This window comes from Doryrhamphus excisus, chromosome 12 (genome assembly GCF_030265055.1).
Source record: "Doryrhamphus excisus isolate RoL2022-K1 chromosome 12, RoL_Dexc_1.0, whole genome shotgun sequence".
Taxonomy (NCBI): domain Eukaryota; kingdom Metazoa; phylum Chordata; class Actinopteri; order Syngnathiformes; family Syngnathidae; genus Doryrhamphus; species Doryrhamphus excisus.
In genome coordinates this window covers 10,929,198-10,951,777 of record NC_080477.1, presented here as the reverse complement: position 1 = coordinate 10,951,777, position 22,580 = coordinate 10,929,198, and the positions used below count along the sequence as shown (strand labels likewise).

The following is a 22,580-nucleotide window of genomic DNA, read 5'->3' as shown; positions in this document are numbered from 1 at the left end:
AACATAAAATGTGGATATTGTGATTGTATTGAAAGTTTTTTTTTTTAGCAATCTCAATAATAATCCTTTTTCTAGTTCATTCATTCATGCATTCATGTTCTACCGCTTATCCTCACGAAGGTCGCGGGGGTGCTGAAGCCTATCCCAGCTGTCTTCGGGCGAGAGGCGGGGTACACCCTGGACTGGTCGCCAGCCAATCACAGGGCACATACGTATAGACAAACACCCATTCACACTCACATTCATACCTATGGACAATTTGGAGTCTATCGTTTCATTCCCTTCCACCACTGACAAAAAATTTGGGATTCTTTCTTCCATGTTTGGTTTGGTCCAATATTTACAAAGTAGTTACTGAACCGTTCAAATATCTCATTCATGTCATAACTTTTGGCATTTCCATCTGTGAAATATTGATGCGGTCTGCTTTCTTAGTACCATTCCTGATAATACTGTTTTGGATGCCCCATTTTTTCTCTAATGTTGTTTTTATTTTGTCAAGTCATTGACTATAATATTTGGTCATACACACTTGTACAAAAAATATCCTATATAATGTGTTTGGTTCTTACAGCCATTTTGTAGTCCGTTTGTCATCCATCCATCATTTCTTCTTGTTTGCTTACAATTATCTGAATCGATAATAATATAAATAATATTATTTATATAATATTATATATATAATATTATATATATTCATATTATTTATATAAATAATATTGTATTAGATAATAATAGTAGATGCCTGTCCAGGGGTTACCCTGAAATGTGAATACAATTGTCCCTCGCCACTTTGTGGTTTGAATAATCACAGCTTCAGTCTATCACAGTTTTTCCACAAAGATATTATTTAATAAATCATGCTGTTTTGTCGGTGAATACAGCCAATTACGAGTCAGAAATATGCATCTTGAAATAACATTTTGCCTAAATTAAGAATAAAATTAAGCATAAACATGTAAATTACATTTATTGTCAAAACTTTCAATATATGGCGGATTTAAAAAAAGGTAAAATCTGTAATGTTGGATATGTTGAGCTATTTCAAGTGTTTGTTTTTAATACAACTTTATATATATTTGAAGTAAATGAAAGTTGAATAATTTTAATGCAATTGTATATAATAAGTATTAGCACTGCAACACTTAATTGATAATTAAATGATTATTCAATTCATTTACAACTTTTTTGGTATTCAATTATTATTTTTTTTTTAATGTAAAGATTCTTCATGTGAATATTTAAAAATGTTCTTGGTCACATGACCGCGACCTATTATCTTTGTGTTTTCGGCAAAACGATATATTCACACAAATCAACTTTGACTTCAGAAAACAATGATGAACATGTTTGTCTCTTCTGATGTGTTGCGGATGTTATGTTTGTTTCGTATTGATTTGAGTCGCCTACATACAAACCGATAACTAAATTCATCAAACGATTAATCAGATTAATCAACCAAGAAAATAATGGTTAATTGCAGCAATATCTCTGACACACATGCACCTTATAAAATAAACCCAGGGAAGACCACAATGAGTATTTAAACAAAATGCCTTTTTAATTTGTAAGTGTCAACAGCAGTACAAAAGATGGAGTGATGTGAGAAGCTCTTTCGCTTTTACACAAAGGGAGGAGGAAATAGTTGAGGTAAATGAGTATAAACAGGCTGCTCTTCCACTAAGCCCTGTTAAGATTGTTACAATGCACTGAGACATACAGAAATGATATTACACCATATGATGCCTGAACTCATTCTTGCGGGGATAATTTATTATTTTTTTTACACAGTATGCACATTTCAATGATGCCTAGATGCACCCAAATATATCATTTATTTCTTTTTTTTTCTAACTTGATATAGTAATACTACAAAAGCCTGGGAGATTGCACTCTACACACACACTCTCTTTCTCTCTCTCACACACACACAACCACTGTAAAATTATTCACCTTAAGTTTACCTCACATCAATACTGCACATGGAAACCTGCTGGTGTACACTAGGAAGCCAAGCCAAAAAAAAACAAAAAAAAAAAAAAACGGCATGTATTTTCTTTTGAGCAATATCACCTACCAAATAATCAGTCTTTTGTAATGTATAAAGAATGTGAACACAATGGCAACATGATGAAGATGAATTAAAAACTTTACATTGGACTGTACAAGATATTATGATAAACTATTTACATATTCAGACATAAAGTTCTTTTTTAAAGCAGCGACAGACACTATGTATTTTCTCTAATAACACCCGAAGAATACTTGCCATGGGGCCTAGGTACCTGCCAGGAAAACCAAAAAAAAAAAAAATTGTATTTCTATACGTAGACTGCCAGCAATGTCAAAATAAGGGCTCTCATGATGGAAGAGCCTGACACAGTGTTGCTTCACAAACAACTGTAGAAAGAAAAGTACCTCCTCGACAGCAGCTAGTATATCATCAGTCCAGCATGTCAGTGAATTGTGCTGATTAAATTAACACACACACACACACACACACACAGCATTCCCATCATAGTCATCGCAAAAGAAGAAGGAAAAAAAAATACAGTAAAAGCAGTGAATCAGCATAGAAATGTTGTCCTTAGTTGTTCATTCGGGAGGGCTCCTTGTGCACGTCATGTGACAAGTAAAGATTTTTGCCACTAATAAATTATATGCACATTCCCACTTTTCAAAAGCATGTTTAAAACAATCACGCTATGATGAGCATTAGTGCTGTTTGCAACATGAAAACACACTGAAGTCATAATTGGAAGTCAAGTGCTTCTTGTTTTAGTGACCACCTTATTCTCATTGGGATTATTGGATTAGTGCTCTAATTCCAAATTCAGCATCTTCATGAGGTACAATGACTTGTCAGCTTTTTGAAATGACATAGAACAATGACAGAAAAAAAATAGATTAGCTCACATACATAAGTTATGCTTAACATTCAAATAAAATAGATTTCCTATATATTAAGAATAAAAACCAGATGGTGAATTTTCAAACTCCAATTCAAGCATTCTAGTTGTCTCTGATTGTCCTTTTGTTGTTTTAGTGACAATTCGAAATACAAGGCAGCCCTGAAGTGTTCATCCATCACACAGCTTTGCATAAATAAACAAAATAAGTTGACAAAAAAAAAAGACTACATCAAATCTGGCAACTGTGAGTGCAAACGCACTTGAGTCCATCTGGGGAATTTTGTTAATGCATGGTGTGTTTTTTTTTTCCATTTTTTTTTCCTCAAACAGATTCACATTAATCAGACAATTTATATCCAGTGCTTGAAACACTTCTGAAACAGCGTCTCCTTTGTGAGTTCGTGTTTTTTTTATTATTATTCTTTTGTCTTTTTTCTGCCACACAGTCAAGTTTCAGTTGGGTGAAGAGTCCTTTTTTTTTTTTTCGTAAGTAGCCTTCACTCAGTGTGTGAGGCATGGTCATCAACATATTTACAATCACGTTACAAAGCAGTCAGCAAACAGGAGGAAAAAACATGTCGACTTGTCAGGAGAGCCACTTTAAAGTGTGTGTTGTACCTCATTTTTGGGGGCTATAAAATAAATAGAAGTGATGAATGTGTACCAGTGAGTCTTAGCGGTGACCAGCAGCGAGCAGCCAGTGGGATCCTCGGTGAGCTCTTGTCTCAAATGGACGGATTCAAGGGCAAGCGAGGGGGAATAGCTGAAGTCATGCATTAATAATGGCGCATTTCACATGATAGCCAGTCGTCAGTCATTTTAATAATCCCCCACAGCTTGATGTACTTGTTCCATCTGCTCGCCAGTGCCTGGTGACTGGGCCGTGGTGGGCAGCCCTGTTGAGGCCTCACTTTCCAGCACTTTGATGGAGAACACAATGAGGGACTCACACCTCACTTTTATTGTTTCTAGACCCTTCCTGGTGTTCCCAGATGGCGCCCCCTGGGTGGCTCTGAGGTTACTCTGGGCAGGGGTCAGATCAGGGCAGGGCATGCCGGGGAGGAAAAGGGGGGGCACTTAAACCTTGTGCCCTATAAAGAGGATCTGAGTGTTCAAATGGAGGAGCTTTATCAAGCCAAGGTGGTCACATGTCACCTTTTTTTTTCCTAATGCTTGTTGGTAAGTGCACTCAACAAACAACACAATAAGAATGAGGAAAAAAGCATAAGTGCACTTGACCATGTTTGTCTTCTGTTCTACAAATGTCCTGCCGCCGGTCTTAAGACGAGGACAGTAATCATCTCACTGCATCCGCCCCCAAAAGACTGTGCTCTGCTTTAAGACTTCTTAGTGTCAATTCAAGATTTACAATGTCGAAAAAGAATTAAGATTGAGGAAAAAAAGAGCTAAGACTTTAAACTTGCCGTCCAAATGGGGGCTAAAGCGTTTAAGAGAAGGTTGTGGCGCTACACATTGTGCAACATCAATTTGAGATTGTAATGCCTCCAAAGCTGCCTTTCGTCGTTCTTCCAATCCTGCAGATTGGCGGCCTTTTGGCCCTTTAGCATTCTGGCCTGATTACAATCACTCAGATTAACAAGATGGTGGTAGAACTAGTGATGTTGCAGTACTGGTTCAGCCCGAGTGAACTTGAGTAACTTGGTTTGATGATGACTGCATGGGGAAAATTGTCACCTTCTGAACAGACCGAATGAATCGAGCGTATCAATCATCTCTCTTAATACAACTTGTTTGGCACTGCTGCACTAAAGCATGGAGACAAATGGAATTGTTTGGTGTGACCTTGTTGTTCTGCTAAAGTAGCCATGATCACACACATTCACAAGCTGTTGGCTGGCACACGATACCTGAGTGAGGAACAAAATCAGCTAATTGTTCACAAACATGGTCAAATAATGTCGATTTCAAGTTCTGTCTTTTGTTTATAGGCCACAGCCATTATTTAGATGTCCATGATGACAACAAAAAAAAGTGTATTTAGCACAAGCACACACATGAAGAAACATTTAAGACCAAATAGCTTTTTTTTTATTGATGTTGCTGAAGCCACATGTGCATGCTGGCTTGTATCGTGTTTGTGTCCTTCTTTTGAGCGCTTTCAAACCTTGGGGGTGTCGTCTTGACAGTGTCACGTCCTCCTGTATGTCGGCTGGATGCCATTGGACCTCCTGGTTGGGGAGGGGGGTGGGGCCTCAGTTGGCGCTGACTGGCTCGTGTGTGTCATTTTCACTACTATAGTCTGATTTGGGCTCATCCTCGAAATCTTCGTACATGTCCATGTCGTCCTCTCCGTTGACAGCCTCGTTGTTGTTGTTGTTGGCCAAGGTGTTGGCCTCCAGCTTCATGTTATAGGTGCTCTGGATGACGGGAATGGACGGCTCGGGACTCACCGACGCGCTCGAGCACTCTGACGTCATTTGGGGTGAGGGTGTTGTCGTCGCCATGGTGATGGCCCCCGGGTAGACCATACTGGCGCTTGTGGTGATGGGAATCTGTGGTGGCTGCCTGCATACAGAAGGAAGACATTGAGATTTTATTTTTTTCCATTTGGAGTGGTTGAGAAATCCTTGGGTTGTTTGGAAACCCAAAAGCAATAGGCAGCTCCGCTCTGGATGATTGATGCTCAGGCCACTTAAGAGGCTGACTGACATGGGAACACCTGGAGAAGAGTTCTCCAGCACACCGCACACAGTAAATTAAAGTGGCCTGCAGGCTTGTTTAAGTCTATACTTACTTACAGCTTAAATCCTATAATAAGGTCTGCACTTCATGGCCCATTTGCAGCCTGCTATTGTCTGAAATGATTAAATCACTGCCATTGATTTAAACACACACATGCAGTGAGGTTAAGTCATAATATACTTGTGGGAGATAGTGTTAGATCATTAAGTGCAGCTATTGTTATACAGTCAAACTTTGTTTATTGTGGGTAATTGGTTCCAGCGATGGGTGCATTTCCGCAAAGTAGGATTCATTCATTCATTCATTTTCTACCGCTTATCCTCACGAGGGTCGCGGGGGTGATGGAGCCTATCCCAGCTGTCTTTGGGCGAGAGGCGGGGTACACCCTGGACTGGTCGCCAGCCAATCACAGGGCACATATAGACAAACAACCATTCACACTCACATTCATACCTATGGACAATTTGGAGTCGTCAATTAACCTAGCATGTTTTTGGAATGTGGGAAAAAAACTGAGTACCCGGAGAAAACCATGCATGCACGAGAAGAATATTAATTATAATTCAATATTAATTAATTGATAATTTTCATAGTTAGAGCATAGAAAACCTGTTTAAGACCTTTAGACCATTAGTCTGCCATACATATACTCCAACAATACTGCTAGCTTTTTTAACACCACATTGCTTTTGCTGAGGCAACACTGTAGGGATATGAGACATGTCTACCGTATGTAGCATATAGCGAGTTACCATGTTCACTAGTTAGCAACCATTTTTTTTTGTCAACTTAAAAAAGTGTTTCAACCAGTGTAGGGAAGGAGGACAAAGTAAGAAGTCAAAAATGTACCACTTTCACACAAAAAGGGAGGAGAACTTTTTTTCACAGTGATGTTGGACTGCAAGGATCCCTGGCTGCAAGCTAAGCTACTGTAATGTAAGGAAATGTCTTATCAATGTAATATTACTGATGCCTAATGAATAAAATACAAATTATGACTTGTCTTTAAATATTTATATCCATCCATTCTCCTCTGCTTATCCAGGTCTGGGTTGCGGGGACAGCTGTCTCAATAGGGAAGCCCAGACTTTCAATATTTTTTTACTATAATCAACCACGAAACAGTGATAATTTACTTTTTTTTTTTTTAAATTGCGCTAAAGCGAGTGAGGGACTTTGAACCATAATGTAGTGAGGGACTACTGTATAGCGTTCTAGCTGGAGTTCATGCCTTACCCTACAGTGAAGAACTGCCTCATCTCTTGTCGCCGTGAACGCATCATCTGCTTATACTCGCCAATGCGCAGCTTTTTCCCGTCGATGATGCAGGTCCTCTTCGGCCGTGGTTTGTACTTGTAGTTGGGGTACTTCTCTAAGTGGAGCTTACTCAGACGGGCCTGCTCTTCGTAGTATGGCTGCTTGTCCTGGTTGGACATGGACTTCCACCTGGAGCCTGCACAACATATTACATTGACTCTCATTAAAAGGTGGAGAGCGAAATATTTATAATCAACAGAGAACATATTCAACAAGAAATCCAATGGAATGTGTGTGTGCGTGTGAGTGACAGGAAAAAAAGCTCAGATTTGTATGAGTGTTATTCATTCATTCAGTCGCGGAGGGTGCTGGAGCCTATCCCAGCTGTCCTTGGGCGATAGGCGGGGTACACCCTGGACTGGTCGCCAGCCAATCACAGGGCACATATAGACAAACAACCATTCACACTCACATTCATACCTATGGACAATTTGGAGTCGTCAATTAACCTAGCATGTTTTTGGAATGTGGGAGGAAACCGGAGTACCCGGAGAAAACCCACGCATGCACGGGGAAAACATGCAAACTCCACACAGAGCTGGCCGAGGGTGGAATTGAACCCTGGTTTCCTAGCTGTGAGGTCTGCGCGCTAAACACTAGACCGCCGTGCCACCCTGTGTGAGCGTTAGTCAGTGTAAAAAATTGTTAATTAAAACGTCTGTAACTCAATGTCGATATTAACAGTGGTTAACTTCTTTTTACACTTGCATGAGAGTTACCATACAGTATATTAAAATTGTATTGACTGTACAGTTTAAGAAAAGGTTTTATAATAGTGACAGTTTGACTCTGAGATTTCTCTTTCCAATGAAAACTACGTGGAGTTCCACTGGCAATGTATTGTGTTCCAGCTTTTATGGTTCCACTGTAGTCTGTGTGGACGTCTGTTATTTGCCGTTGACAAGGGTTCAAAGAGTTTTCCATTCCACACTGTCTTGCAAGCGCTGAGTAGCTTTAGCACTTGAGTGAGACAAGAGACATTCTTTGGTGTCAGACAGTAAGCAAAGGAGACTTGATGTGTGTGACTTTCCGGGCCTCTACTGTCATAGTGTAGCACTTTTTAACAGCTCTGATGTATGGACTGGGCAACACACGTTTAGCCTCTGTCATTTTTTATGACAAACACTTATGCTAGGCACATGGCTCTAAATCATGTGTGCTCAGGTGATTTTGCCTCTACACACAGTATGATGACACTTTGGAATAGCCCATTCACAACGGAAAACACATTGTAAAGGTGAAAGGTATGTAAACGTACCTAAAATCTTGCTTATGTTGGAGTTATGCATGTCAGGGAAGGCCTGGAGGATCTTCCTCCGTTCGTCTTTGGCCCACACCATGAACGCGTTCATCGGCCTTTTAATGTGCGGCTCGTTGTTGTTCCTTCCTCTTGATTCCCTGAAGACTCTTGCCTCGGTAGATCCAGCACCTCCTGTTGAGAAACAATAACATGGTTGAGATTCACTAGTAGTCCCATTGACCTTAATGGACCCTGGACGAGCCAGAGCAGGAACAGGAAGATACCAAGGGAGGTCACTGGTTAAATGATGAGCTGTCTTAAAACTTTCCTTTGTTTACGATATGAACGCTAACCCCGTGGGCATTGGCAGTCACTATTCAGTAGTACAGTTTTAAGCGACAAGGCCTTCATTCCTTCACTTGTTCATGTTTTTATTGTCTCTTTTTTTTAACTTACAGAAATATCACTATTTATTTTGAACGCACAGATTATGCTTTTACTTCTATTATCATAAATGGATGATTTTATGATGTTATTATTATCATATACATCACATGGACATTGTATATTTAAAAATTCCTTAATTTCTATCATGGGACTAATAAAGTTCAGATTCTTATCATATAAGGTGTATAAATATACATGTATAAATCAATGCATATTTAATAGTATAAGTCGTACTGTCAACAGATTAAAAAACAATGCAAAGATTAATTAATTATGATCTGTAATTAATTTGTCTGATTAATCTTTTTAATCTCACCTAAAAAGTGCTGACAAAAGCTCTCACCTTGAGGTATTTTTGTGAAATTATTCAATATATCGATATATAACCAAAAAATGTATAAAGTCATTTATAAATGGTGTCGTACTGCAAATTTCCCATTTATTGGACTGACAACTCTCACGTACACTTTCATGTCTCTTTCATGTCTCTTGTTTTCTTTCTGCTACTCACTGCTCCTCACCTTGCCCTCCCAGCTACAATGCTAAACAAACCCAAACACAATGACAGCCAATCAATGTCCCCTTCATGGTGTGATTGACAATTGACGTCCACCCCCAACAACTTGAGCACAAGAAGCCCAACTCAAATATGATAATCTGTCATCTAATGAAAGTTTTGAAAATAAATACAATAGGGTTGAATATTTTGGAGTGGAACCATATAAATGTGATACCCGAAAAAATTACCACAATCCATGCACTTAACATAACTTGACATTTCATACCCCCCCCCCCCCAAAAAAAAAGAGGATAAGTGTAAACTGCAGTGGACAGTTGCATGTTTTGTGTGCACATAGTCACACGTCTCTCATCAGTTGCTTACATTTCAGCTTGGCATCCATAAAATGTTCACGCTTGCCAAAACAAATAACAAACTGAGAAGTTGAGGCAGTTTGGGAAAGAAGGCGAGTTGGAAAAAAGAGTGCGTTCTTCACACATTTGTGATGAGATGGTTTCTCAATCAGGCCATTCACTATCAACATACTAGCAGAGTTTCTTGGCGTATTAAACTGTACATCAGACTGATAATGATTTCTGTTTGCATGCACATTTGCTTCCTTTTATAAGTAAGATGTGAAAGAATTAAATAAAAGCACTATGAATATTTCAACAAACAAAAACATGTTGATAAACAAGGCTGGAAAAAATAAGACAAAAAAAGCCTTCCATATGCTACGATACATCTTTAATGATCTCAAGTCTGCAAAAGAAAGCTTGGGATGACTCATGCATATTTCATCATCCACATGTGAAGCCTTCTCATTAGACCATTCCACGAGCAGCCTGGCACACATTACCTGGGGTTTGATTTCTATTATTATTTCAAATGATAAACAAAATCTAATTCTTAATGAGTACTGGTGAGCTCGGCAGAGACAATCTTTCCAAATCCAAATGGAGCTCTAATCACTGAAGACAGTTCCATTGGAATCATGACCAGCTTGAGGGTCTTTAATTCAGAAAAAAGAGTTGTGCCCGTGGTTCATGAGAAAATGTTTCTGCTGTTCACTTGCAAACATGTTTCTCACAGTACAAAAGGCCCTGCTTCCATTTCCACCAGATGTTTGCTCTAACAGTCAGTAAAGAGCAACATTTATGATCCCCAGAGGCTGCTGGCAAAAAATAAATATTGTGACACTGCACAGAAGCTATAGTTTTTACTGTGTTATGGCTGCGGCCACTCACAATCACTGTCATTGAAAGCACCAAAACAGGACATCAAACAATATAGAAAATCTGTCCATTTTTTGCAGCACTGCTTGGCCATAGTCATTTTCAGATTTTTTTTTTCCACATCCTGATCCTACTTTGGTTGCCTATACGTGAACTAAAAGATATTTGCTTACACACATACCGTTGCAGCACATACAAAAATAGCAAGTGTTGCATTTCATCCGTCTTTAGCCTCTGGAAGGCTGCAGGCGGAAATAATACACTATCGCTGCTGTCACTGAAGCCCACAGTTCGTTAATTTCATTTAGCATGCACTCACTGTACAGGATGAATTGATTTCACTTTGTTTGCTTTTGACAAGCATGTTTATTGTGCAATGAAATGTGGAGTGGCGGAGGGCTGACAGTATCCATCAACGCAGGGCAATCTGCTGACTGCCGGGGCCAGATGAAGGTATTCATTAGCTCAGGAGCGCAGCGCTCACTCAGACAAGACAGCCAGTGTCTGCACCCTGGGATCGCTCGCTGTAATTTACGATGCCTCCCGGGCCATTACTCTATCACTGACACTGATTCAGCAATTTATATACTGGTGCGCATGCATATGGGCAGAGGTGAGCTTCTTATGGGGGGGAACAAAACAACTGCCTTCCATCAGCTTGTGCCACATCCATAGTTAACTGGGATAGCAGACATGTGACTTGCTCCACTGGAGGGAAGCCACATTAGGCTTTTTTTTTTTTCCCACCTTCACACAACGTCACAGTCTGTTTATATACAACCATGACGTCTGACTCGGCGGTCTTAAATCGGAATAAGGTTTGTCATATTAACCATATCGGCCTAACTCAGATTACTGTGTTTCTGTGGTCTACCTCCAATTTGGAAATGATGAAATACAGTAGAACCTCAGTTTTTGTTATTAATCCGTCCAAAATGTTTGACAAACCAAATTGTTTGTAAACTGAGGCAATTTTTCTCATAGGAAATGGGACAAACACAAATCATTCATTCATTTTCTACCGCTTTTTCCTCACAAAGGCCGCGGGGTGGGGGTGGGGGGGGGTGCTGGAGCCTATCCCAGCTGTCTTCGGGCGAGAGGAGGGGTACACCCTGGACTGGTCGCCAGCCAATCACAGGGCACATATAGACAAACAACCATTCACACTCACATTCATACCTATGGACAATTTGGAGTCGCCAATTAACCTAGCATGTTTTTGGAATGTGGGAGGAAACCGGAGTACCCGGAGAAAACCCACGCATGCACGGGGAGAACATGCAAACTCCACACAGACATGGCCGAGGGTGGAATTGAACCCTGGTCTCCTAGCTGTGAGGTCTGCGCGCTAGCCACTCGATCGCCGTGCCGCCACAAACACAAATATGAACAAAAAATACTTTTTATAAATAATTTGATGACATCATAGACAGATTCCGGTTGCCATGTTGTTTCCTTGCTAATAGGATGCTAACACTGAAAAACATTTTCTGATAGAAAAAAAGATGTTAATCAGAAAACACACTTAACTGGGTTGGACACTAACCGAGGTTCCACTGTATTTGTGGTAAATTAATTGTGGTCATTTCATCACTATATTGCATTTGTGATTCTATGGTCTTCATCACACTCCTCATTGTCCACCTTTAGTGGTCGGAACACACTGCTGAAATTTTTTTTTTTTTTTTCCCACATAGTAAATGTTCAGGGTGCTTTGCCACTCTGTGATATTTGTCTTGGAAAATTGTATTTGAGACTTTAATGTATCTAAATTGGTTGAACACATCACAGTGAATATGTTGAAGAATGGCTATTTAAACATGAGAGCATGCATTGCTTTCTATGTAGATAAATCTGCCCTCCGCCTCCCCTCTAGTCAGGTAATATATGAGTGTATCACATTCAAGCTGCGCATTAGCCAGTCGGTCTCATCAAATCCCTTCAATCCAGAACAAGCAATTTGCTGCAATATTGTTTTCGATCTTTTCACTTGAAGGTCATGACACCGCTCTGACACTTTGCATATTGGCGTTAAAGTACATTTTGTCTCCACATGACAGGAGATTTAGAAATCAGTTAGTTGGATGTGTGACTGTGTAAATAAACACAGATGTTTAGCAGTGACTCAGGCAAGCCCTCTGGTGATACTTGAGAGGTGGAGGGGGGGTTATAACAAAGAGGGAGTGCTGCTTAATAGAATTTATTGTGATTCATGAGGCCGGTGGCTCACGTGCGACAGAGGGATATTACAGTGCCTTTTTAATTTGTCTCTCCTGTAAACCTTGCAGATGAACAGCATGAATTACAGAGGAGAAAATGGCTTTATGTTTATAGGGGGAGGAGGAGGGTAATACAAGTGGTGAGCGGAGAAAAGTGGAAAAAAAAAAAAAAAATCAGGCTCAGACTTGACCATGTACCCAGCCAGAGGGAAGCAGTGCTCCAGTTGTCCCCACCTCTTCACAAACTCTGCTCCTCAGGCTGCCTTCAGGCACACAAACTCTGTGTGGAAAGAGACAGCCTTTTCATTTATTTGAAAGCTGCCAGTGCACGGATGCAGCAGGGATGTGTCCTCATTCATTGAAGTCAAATTTAAGCTCATTTTGGATCATTCTGGTCATATCTCAACATTATCCGCTGATTCCGCCCATGAATTGACTCAAAATGAGTTGCAAGACTGAGAACAAGCCACTATCACACAAACCTTCATTTGTCCACCTCTGACTGGAGGCGACAATAGAGCCTCTCCCTCGGAGCAGGATCAGGTTGGATTAATGCTCATGTGCAAACAAGACATGACATTTGGGGCGCACGGTGCTCGAGCCAGAGCTCGAAGCATGCTAATTAAAGTGACACAAATTACGAGAGAGCTAAACCCCATTTAACATGTCAATCCCCCTTTTTTTCTTCTTCATTAAAAATGTCTCCCTGGCGTAGTGTGTGCGTTTGTGTGAGTGTGTGTGCTTATACCAGCACGTGCAAACTTGTGGGAACACACGGCTAACAGGCATCGACGTGTCGCTTGTCCTTTTGTCTTGACGAATGTATGTCATGTCTTTACTTTCACAACATCCGGATTTGCACAATAAAGCATTCTCAATCTCTGACACACGCAAACAATTAGATTAGCTGCTTGAATCCTTATTTGGGAATGGACCACTTTTCCTTGATAAACTACGAGGAGAATTAACATTCACTTTTTTGTTAATTATTATTTATTTAAAAAAAAAATTACTTAAAATTTTTCTGGGGAAAATAATGAGACCACCCTTCTTTCTTCAATTTTTTGTTCATGTTAATGCCTGCTACAACTAAAGGTTCATATGTTTGGACAAATATAATGGTGACAACAAAATGAGCTCATAAGAATTATATTTCAAAGGCCAATTTTTCTGAAATATTGTTGACAAATCTGTTTAAATCTTTGTTAGTCAAAACTTTGCCGAGATAATCCCCCAAAAATACAACTTCACATCTTGGAGTGGCCTTTTATTGTGGCCAGCCTAAGTCACACCTGTGCAATAAACATGCTGTCAACCGCCTGTGCGGCGGATAGTTCATGCAAGATAGGAGTGTCGTTGAACCAGTGCACTTCATTGTACCTCAGTTGCGTCACTTTAACTCAATCAACAAAGGTTTGAATTATAAATTGTGGCCATCTCTACACATATTCATATTTTTGGAGTAAGTGTAAGGTCAGTCTACTGTTGTTGCAATGAATTATTATGGCCCTGCCTCACTGTCTAAGCTTCCTTCCTCTGCAGTAAAAACACAGCTTGAGTCTCACGATCCAGAAGGAAAGAAAAACAACAAAACCCTTCAAACAATCAAGCCATATCAAAAGTAAGAAAACTAATATGGACTCTTGCCTTTCTTTCTATTCTGTGAGGACTTATAGCTCGCGATATCATCACACTTGGACGCCAAGATGGCACAAGTAAATCAACAAAAGGGGCAGAAGCATTTTTTTTACTATAAGACCTAATAAGTTTGAGGTGAGATCAGGCGTGTGGCTCGTGGCTTTGTAAAATTAAGGGTATCCTAGCCTTTTCCATTCCTCCTCCTCTTTGCTGTTGCTACACGCTTTGCAAATATTAGCTTAAGCAACTTAAAGCCTTCTGTGAACTGTTGTGATGACAGAGGTCTGCTGCGGCACACAGGGACCGCTCAGTGTGGCCGGCTGCTCGCTTTTCTGGAGATCACACTGAGGGGCTTTCACACCCTCTGCAACGACTGGGAGGTGCACTGTGTAATTTTCCCACCTCATCAAACTCCACTACTAAGGAAAAGTGTTCTAGATAAATCCAAATTCAGTCCATGACTACTCTTGCTAGAAGTCTAAAATCTGTAACCATCCTTCTCCCTCACATTTGGATGACTTTTGACCAGAAAATAACTTAATCATAGGCTTGCAAATAATTAAAGAGAGCACAAAACTGCATTTAGATAGAAGAACATTATATCAGGGAACCTTATAACAAGGAGTAAATATGTTGTGAGTTCAGTTAACACTTTGCGGTTCACATCATAAAACGCTGCTCCCCATCAATCAATGCTATGTGTTTTGCTTGTATACTGTATTCACAGTGTTGATGGTGTATTTTGAGTTATGCCTACTTTCTTGGCTCCTAGCCATTTCCCTCTGGGAACAGGACCTCTCTTCTGCTTTTGACCTCTGCCTGCTCCTATAATCCATTGGCCACTGGGAACACTGATGGGAGGCGTCCGGCGTGAGCCTTTCCCTTGGCCCCGTAAAGGAATTAAAACGACGACGCAACTACCCTGGTGTGTCCTCTTTGGAGTTCTGACTCCAAGAGGAAGACTCTCGCCGGGGGAATGAGTGCTAGAAGATCAGTCCAAAGAGGATGGGTTCAACATACAATGTAAAACCAGCTAAAAATGAGTTGATGTTAACAGGAGTCTTATTTGTGATGCTGCAAAAAGATGATGATGTGTTACATTGTCCTGAGAAATAGCTATCCTCCTGTCTTGAGACACTGCGAGGTATCAAAGATGAGTCAGAAACATTTTCCCCTTTGCCTTGGCTTTGAAGGGGCCATGGCAACAGCCACAAATATTGATGTCGGACAAACACTAGTGCAGCGTGGGTACTCCTCGCTTCTGTGAAGAAGCCAGGGTCACAAAGAGAGATGACGCTTTGTCACAAGGGTGCTACCAAAATTTACTTTCCTCTGCCCGGGACCTCAAACAGGCACAACAGCAGCAGGGTTCCAGCTTGGAGAAAAGCCAGCTTTGTTCTAAGACACCATGGTCCTGCAGCTCACCTACCTGTGAAAACCTGCACTTGTTTGAAGCAGCATTGAAGCACCCTAACCCGCACATGTCTACCATGCACACCCATCTATCCACCAGTCTTTGGACTTTTGGAGAACGTTTGGAGGAAGCTCATCATATCCAAAATCCAATTCCTACTGTGACTTCATGCGTATGTTTTTGATTTTTGTTAGTAAATGCTAAATGCTAAACAAACTGGCCAAATGTTCTTTGGACCAGAGAACCAAATTCCAAGTGTAAACACAGTATCTGCGTGGAATCTTGTGCAATAAATAAATACAATAACGTCCTTACCATCAAGATCTTCAGGCCTGGTGAGGTCAATGACTCGATGTCCAATCTTTCCATCCTCTCCCAGCTTGCCAAGATGGTGCCCGATGCTCTCAAAATGTGCCCTTTCCTGCAAAATAAGTACACATACTATACGTTAACTATCACAGCATTGGACTGTCAGCCCGTCATAAAACTTCAAATTGTGGTGGAAAAAAATGGGTTTCAATAGATCATCTTTTCATTAATAAGTAGCATAGTGTGTTTATCTGGTATAATAGAAAGCAGCAGGCAGGGAGACAGTAAGGGCCAGAGGTGCTGTAAATAGATTTCCACTTTGTGATCCTGAGCACACAATGGGGTCGTGGCCCTCTTTGCAGTGCTCAGATTTTCCTCTGTAATCTTCTCCTTACATGCTGCCTCCTCGTTTACAGCGCCCAGAGCCCATCATTTATTCAGAGTTCATGCTTTGGAGAACGCACCGTTTTCCCCTTTGCCGTGTCGCCTTTTTTTTTTTTTTTAAACCCACATTCAACTTGGCATGGTGTTGTACTTGACGCAGAGTGAAACCCCTGTCATTCAGCGCCTTGTGACAATATTAGATGTCATGTCCATGTGCATTTATGGAATAAAATAACAGCTTTTGGGAGGCCTCTAAATAGTTGATGCACATTACACTTAATGTATTATGCAAGGGGAGAGTGGTGACTGCTGCCGGCTCCATTGTTGAATGACCTACTTCCTCGGTGAATAGACAAGGTTTTAGCAAAGGGCTGTCTTCCTCTCTAAAGACTCAACTACAAGATGGACACTTTGACTCCGCAAAGAGAATAGGCACATTTATTTTACTCCCAGGGTGAGCATACAGTGTCTGCCAACGATGTGCTGCCTGCACTGACCTCTGCCTCTCTTTTCTAAACAGATACTCAGGTGGAGTCCCAACATGAGACTAACAGCTCCCCTGCCACACCAACATAACGCACATTAATCTTTAAGGCCCTTCTTTGTAATGCATCGCCCCGTTTTGTTCCCACTCATCCAAACAAGAGGTGTTGTACCTGACATTCGTAGCCATCTAAATGATTCTGCAACTAACAACTTCTGGCTATTTGCTTACAAGAGTGTTTTTAAATGATGATATACTATGTAGCGGCGGGAAAAGAAAAAAAAATGCGTCGTTCTTGTGTTACAATTTATACAGCAACACATGCATGCACACACACATACGTATACACAGAAAAAACATATTCATCACCCAACCATATTACTGCTCTTAATGAAAGAAGCTATCAGCCCGATGACAAAGTGACTGATGTTTGATTAGCTGGGCAGGCAATGGGCTGCCTCAAATGCTACAGGGACAGTCGGCGAGGAAAGATGCAGCGTTCACGGCTGCTATGTCTCTGTAATAAAGTCGTCATGTCATTGCGCTCGTGTGCTTCAATGGTCCCGTCCGATCAATCAAGCCCTTTTATAAACTCATGATCGTTAAGCAACATGTTGGCCTGAAAAGCGGAGAGAACAGGAACTATTCATCAATAAGTTTCATTAGTAACCAGTTCAGTCTCAGTGTTAAAAATCGTATGATTAGTTACAAAATCAGCACTGTGTTCCACATTGTGCAATGCATCATACAGAAAACATGCTTTATGGCTGCTAACATTTTCATTTTCATACTTCATGTGAAGGTCTACTCAAAGTAACTTTCCTACCCTCCCTGCACTTGCTATGCTAATTATTCATCATGCGATCAGTGCAATATGGCAGCACAAATTTCCATAAAATTTTATATACTGTGCGTAATATACTTATTGGTTCTACGTGTGATAATTTATGTCCGTACCGCATCAGGGTTTTTGTTTTAAACCTTGAAAATATTCACTGAAGTAATGCTTCTTTATTGCCCACGCATCAAGTGCTGTGATAAATTAATGGCACTTTTATTATTTTATAGTGTCATTAAATTTTTACTGATCACTCTGATACAGAGGAGTAGCAAAGGACACGCAGTATCGAGGGAAGCAGTCTGTCTTGCCAGGAAAAGACTTGATGAAGAGCCCCCCGCAGTATTTTATTGCTAATATAAAAACATCTTTGGAAAATGAACGGTGTAAGACTTTAGAGATAAAAATAACAACAAAAAGGTACATAAAAATGAGGTTGTTGTAGAAGAATAAATGATGAGAGGAGGGAAAGTTAAAAAGCGGGGGGAACAAAAGCTAAAAGTGAACACTTTCATTGGTCTCTCACATCGACCACGACTGCTGGCAAGCAACCAGTTTCTCCCTTAAATGACTTCAGCATGTAGCGCTCCACCCCACGCTAAATTTACAGCAATGCATCCCATGCTGCAGAGAACTGCCACCCACAATAATATCATCTCCTTGGCCCATGAGGCCCTTTGTCTTCAATTTTTTGGTTGCGGACGCATTTCCACTTACAGAAGGCTGCCCAGTGAATACGTGCGTCACAGAGGAAGGAATAGACTTGTTGGGCATGGGGAAACCAAAAAGAAGCTCTTGTCAGTGCTGTAAGGAGAGCTTTAATCTGGCAGACCACAGAACATGTGCTGGAGGCCTGCTGCTCTGCCCACAGGGTGTATTCTGGGCAAAGGCGGGTGGCGGACGGCCCTGTGCATTGTGCGTACTCTTGCCCTATATTTAAGCAACACACTGCCAGTACTGACACTCTTTCAGCTTCTTTGTAAATAGCTCCAGGCTATAGGCAAAGCCATGTGGCCTAAAATTGTTCAAATACACGTGGAAGTCAAACACACAGTGGGGGGAGACAATGGTGCAGATGCACGTGTGTGTTTCTGCAAGCAAGTGCACTGATTTTGACAATTTTTTTTTTATTTATTCAAACCATCCCGCTTTTCAATACCCTTTTAGAGTGGTATGCATGTGTAGGGTGGAGCTGCTGACAGAAAATTCTAACTTTTGTGTTCCTGTGGAATGTTATGAAATGAATGGGAACAGCACATAATTTTTACAATGGAGGTCAGTTAGTCAGGCATCAAATGTCTTCCACTTAAGATATTCTATACAGGCAATGGTTACGTTCTATATGAAGGTTAATACAGTGTACAGTGCATTCTACATTCTATTGTAAACTCTTTTCTCTCCAATGGGGAAAATAATAATACAATAACATTCCATAATTGGGACCTTTAACAGCTGCAGAACCCAAAACAGCCACTTAAGTTTGATAATGTGCTGAACCGGCTTTGGTTATATCACACACCTGGTGTGAGGCAAGTTGAAGGCTTTGCGACCACAATATGTGGTTTTATGTATCATGTTTCAGTCGTCACTGTGGTCTGTGGCCCTCAAAATACGTCTCAGAGGATCTAAGAGCAAACCTCTCAACAGTCTGGTGAAGACAAAGGCCGCCGCTACAGCTCCTCATAGCTCAACGCTCATCTGTTTTGTATTTTTATTGTAACCGGTTGCCATGTTATTTATAAGCCTGCAGCTTTCCAGTAGTTTTTTTTGTGAGTTTTGGGCCATTTAAATGTTAAGCGTATCCAGCCATGCGGTAAACCCACAGTTCCTTTCATGCCGACTGTTGCTCTCTTTTTTTAAGCCGGCGCTCTGCCTTTGTTAAGGCTGTGCAGGCAGCAGCAGAATCAACAGTAGCAGCCACAAAAGGTTGGCATCTGTGTTGCTGCTGCTGCTGCCGCGCGAGTCGTCTTCAGCATCACACAGAGGAGACATATTTTGCCTCCATTTGCACTGCCAGGGCATCACCTCATTTGTTTAAAAGAGAAAAGCCAAAGGCTTTTGATTAAATTACAGGCTTAAACCGTGGAGATGGCTCACTAACCCCACTCTGGGCTTAGAGCCAATTTAGTGTTTATTGTTTGTCTTTAATAAAAAGAATATGGTATTCAGGATGACTTGTTTTTTTTATTGGAAGGAAAAGTCAAACTCACAAAATGTGTCCTTTCACAATTCATTTGAAAATACGTTCATAACAACTACAAGGTTTTTTTTTTTTTAGAATTGACTTATAAATTCAAATAAAATTAAATTCAAGTTATTATTACTACTATTATTATTACTACAGGAATTCTTTGTTTATCACAGTTAATTAGTTACAGTGCTAAGTGATTTTCTACCAAGTACTGTAGGATCCGATTGGCTGCCTGTCAAGACATGCCGAATTCAGTTCAATAACCATCAGACGCATCTAAAAGAGAAGGCTTTTAAGAACAAAAACGTCTTCAAAGACCTCTGCTCTTTTAAAGTCACAAAATTACCCATTTGGAATTTGCTGAAGCCCACCAAACATGGGACACCAAATGAGAAAAAATGGAACCTTAACCGTACTGATGGCTCCAAAGGTACTGGCATTACAAGGAGATCCCACCTTAGATGTTTTTCCACACAGCACAGTATAGGGGGCGCTACCAGGATCTGGGGTGCTTTTTCCTTCAATGGAACAATGGCGCTTCAGGTTGTGCAGGGGTGTCAAACGTGGTAATGACTGTTTTTTTTTTAACAGGACAAAGGACTTCTTCCAGAGGAATAAGCTCACTCTTCTGCCCATGTGTTCAAGGTTATAAGGGCCGGTTAAAATATAATTATATGTAATATAAGATGGTCCACGTTTAGACGATATTGGACACTGGAGGCATTGTGTTCTTGCTGCAACAATAAGACTATAAACAATCTTTGTGGCCACACTTTTGTCATGTGTCTTTGTGTTGAGTGCAACTTTTTTTTTGGTATGCAGTAACAGTTGCACAAAATCAACCAAACCATTGCAAACATTACCAAATGACTCAACCAAGTTGTGGTCTTGAAGACTTTTTGGTACAAGACAAGATGAAGTTACAGATTTGACCTCGCAGGCACAGTTATATTCTTTGGGCAAATTGGACAAAGCATTAATGTAAGCAATTGTCACAATAACACTTGCTGGCTATAGTTATGTGGGAGCTTGGGGTAATCTAATTTGGATGGGCAAACCCTTGTACGCCAAGGATTTACACTGCAGCCAAAATGCTTTGCTTTGCAATTTCCAAGACAGCGGTCGAAAAGGAGCAGAAAATTGCTTCCAGGGCGGCAGACCAGACAAGATTATATTCAAAGTCTTTGTGATGGCTTTCCCTCAATAGAGCCCTGGCATCACGTGCACATACACACACACACACACACACACAGACATATGCAGGGAGGACCCGTGTAAGCATCACAACCAATAGGTTAGGAGAAGTGTAAGCTCCGTCTGAATATTTACAGGCTGAGATTTAGATAGGGGAAATGTACAATTGTAGTCATCAATACTAAGGAGAGGGGGTGCTGTAGGGCAAAAAGGCCACTTCAATAGGTTAATACTGGCCTTTCACCTTTTGATTGCAGCTTGGAACATGTCAGCACAGGAATACATTTTATCTCACAAGACCTCCTGGGTCATCACAAAGGCAAATTCTAACTCAACTAATACAAGAGAAAGTATCTAAAAATCATTCACATCCAACGTTGGGTCCCCCTGCGGCAAATTCGGAGCCAAAATGTTTCTTGTGGCCAATATTGGTGAGAGTTTTCTGAAGTCCGCTCTACTGTACACGTCCTCTCAGCATAAACTTCACAAGATTAGACTTTTTAATATCGATAAATGATTCCCACTGGGCTGCATTCTAACTGTGGTGGAGAGGTACATGACAAAGGTGCATGGAATTATTATGGATTTCCCCCAAACGACTGGGTCCCATCATGATGTGTTTATGAGGAGGGCAAATATCCAGTGTTTAGCATTAATCTCTGAAACTGATGTATGGAATTTTGGACCACTAAGGGTTTCCGGTCAGAGAACACAAAGTCATCAGATGGACTCATCTATAAAAACCGACAGTAAATAGAAACTTTGCGGTAGACATGTGTGCATGCATATTTGTACTTGAAGGAGGCTTGTCCTTATACCTTGTGTATTTATTGTTGACTTAGTGCTTGGGTAGTTGAGGTAATAATAAGTTGTCATGTTGTCACGGTTCATTGCACATGGGTTGATGTCAATATACACATTGCACAATACTCAGTGGGTGTCTGCATAATATGAGGATTGGTTTTGGAGGCCTGTGTAAAGGCCCAAAAAAGGTCAGTATTGTTAGTCCAGTGAACGGCATCATGCCACGTCTATAATGTGAACAACGTCTCCAGGCACTGGGTATAGTGGTGACGGGTTTGGGATTCCCAACCCATAATCAGAAACCTGCATGAACGGCACGACCCAACAGCGCTGAGGAAACTTTGGACAACCCTGTCTTAGCATATTAGCATTAGATAACTCACATTAAAAATAGCATAAAGAATAGCATTGCCGACTTCAACACACAAACCGTAAGTGAAAGTTTTTAAAATAAGAGTCCTGGAGAATTCTTATCAAATCCATCTGTGGCGGTCAACATTAATTAGTGGTAGGCCACCAAAAATAAATTAATATATGGGTAATGCTGGAGATACAATTAATCCAATGATGACAGTATGGTATTATTTTCCACACAACAAGCTTCCACTAAAGTAAGACAAATGTATAGAAGAAGTTAGGACAGTTATATTTACCCTGTATGGCACTGAGTGGAAACATACAGATGCTTGTTTTGTCATTCATCCATGCCCGACCGAGCATGTCTGGTTATAGCTCCAGTGCATAATAGAAGG

General features: G+C 40.7%; 1 protein-coding gene across 6 annotated transcripts in view; it reads right to left on the bottom strand.

Moving 5' to 3' along the window:
* Nucleotides 1-1,548: 1,548 nt before the first annotated feature.
* The window catches only part of sox6 (SRY-box transcription factor 6), a 119,425-nt gene continuing 98,393 nt past the window's right edge, over nucleotides 1,549-22,580 (bottom strand). For 5 of the 6 annotated variants that reach the window (XM_058088521.1, XM_058088518.1, XM_058088517.1 and 2 more), the window contains 4 exons: nucleotides 15,940-16,045; nucleotides 8,191-8,364; nucleotides 6,852-7,068; nucleotides 1,549-5,438 (listed from right to left, as the gene is read on the bottom strand). In XM_058088521.1, coding sequence (XP_057944504.1) covers nucleotides 5,126-5,438; nucleotides 6,852-7,068; nucleotides 8,191-8,364; nucleotides 15,940-16,045 — 810 coding nt within the window. In that variant the 3' untranslated portion in view covers nucleotides 1,549-5,125. The remainder of the gene's footprint in view (nucleotides 5,439-6,851; nucleotides 7,069-8,190; nucleotides 8,365-15,939; nucleotides 16,046-22,580) is intronic. The other variant, XM_058088522.1, reaches the window with a different exon arrangement.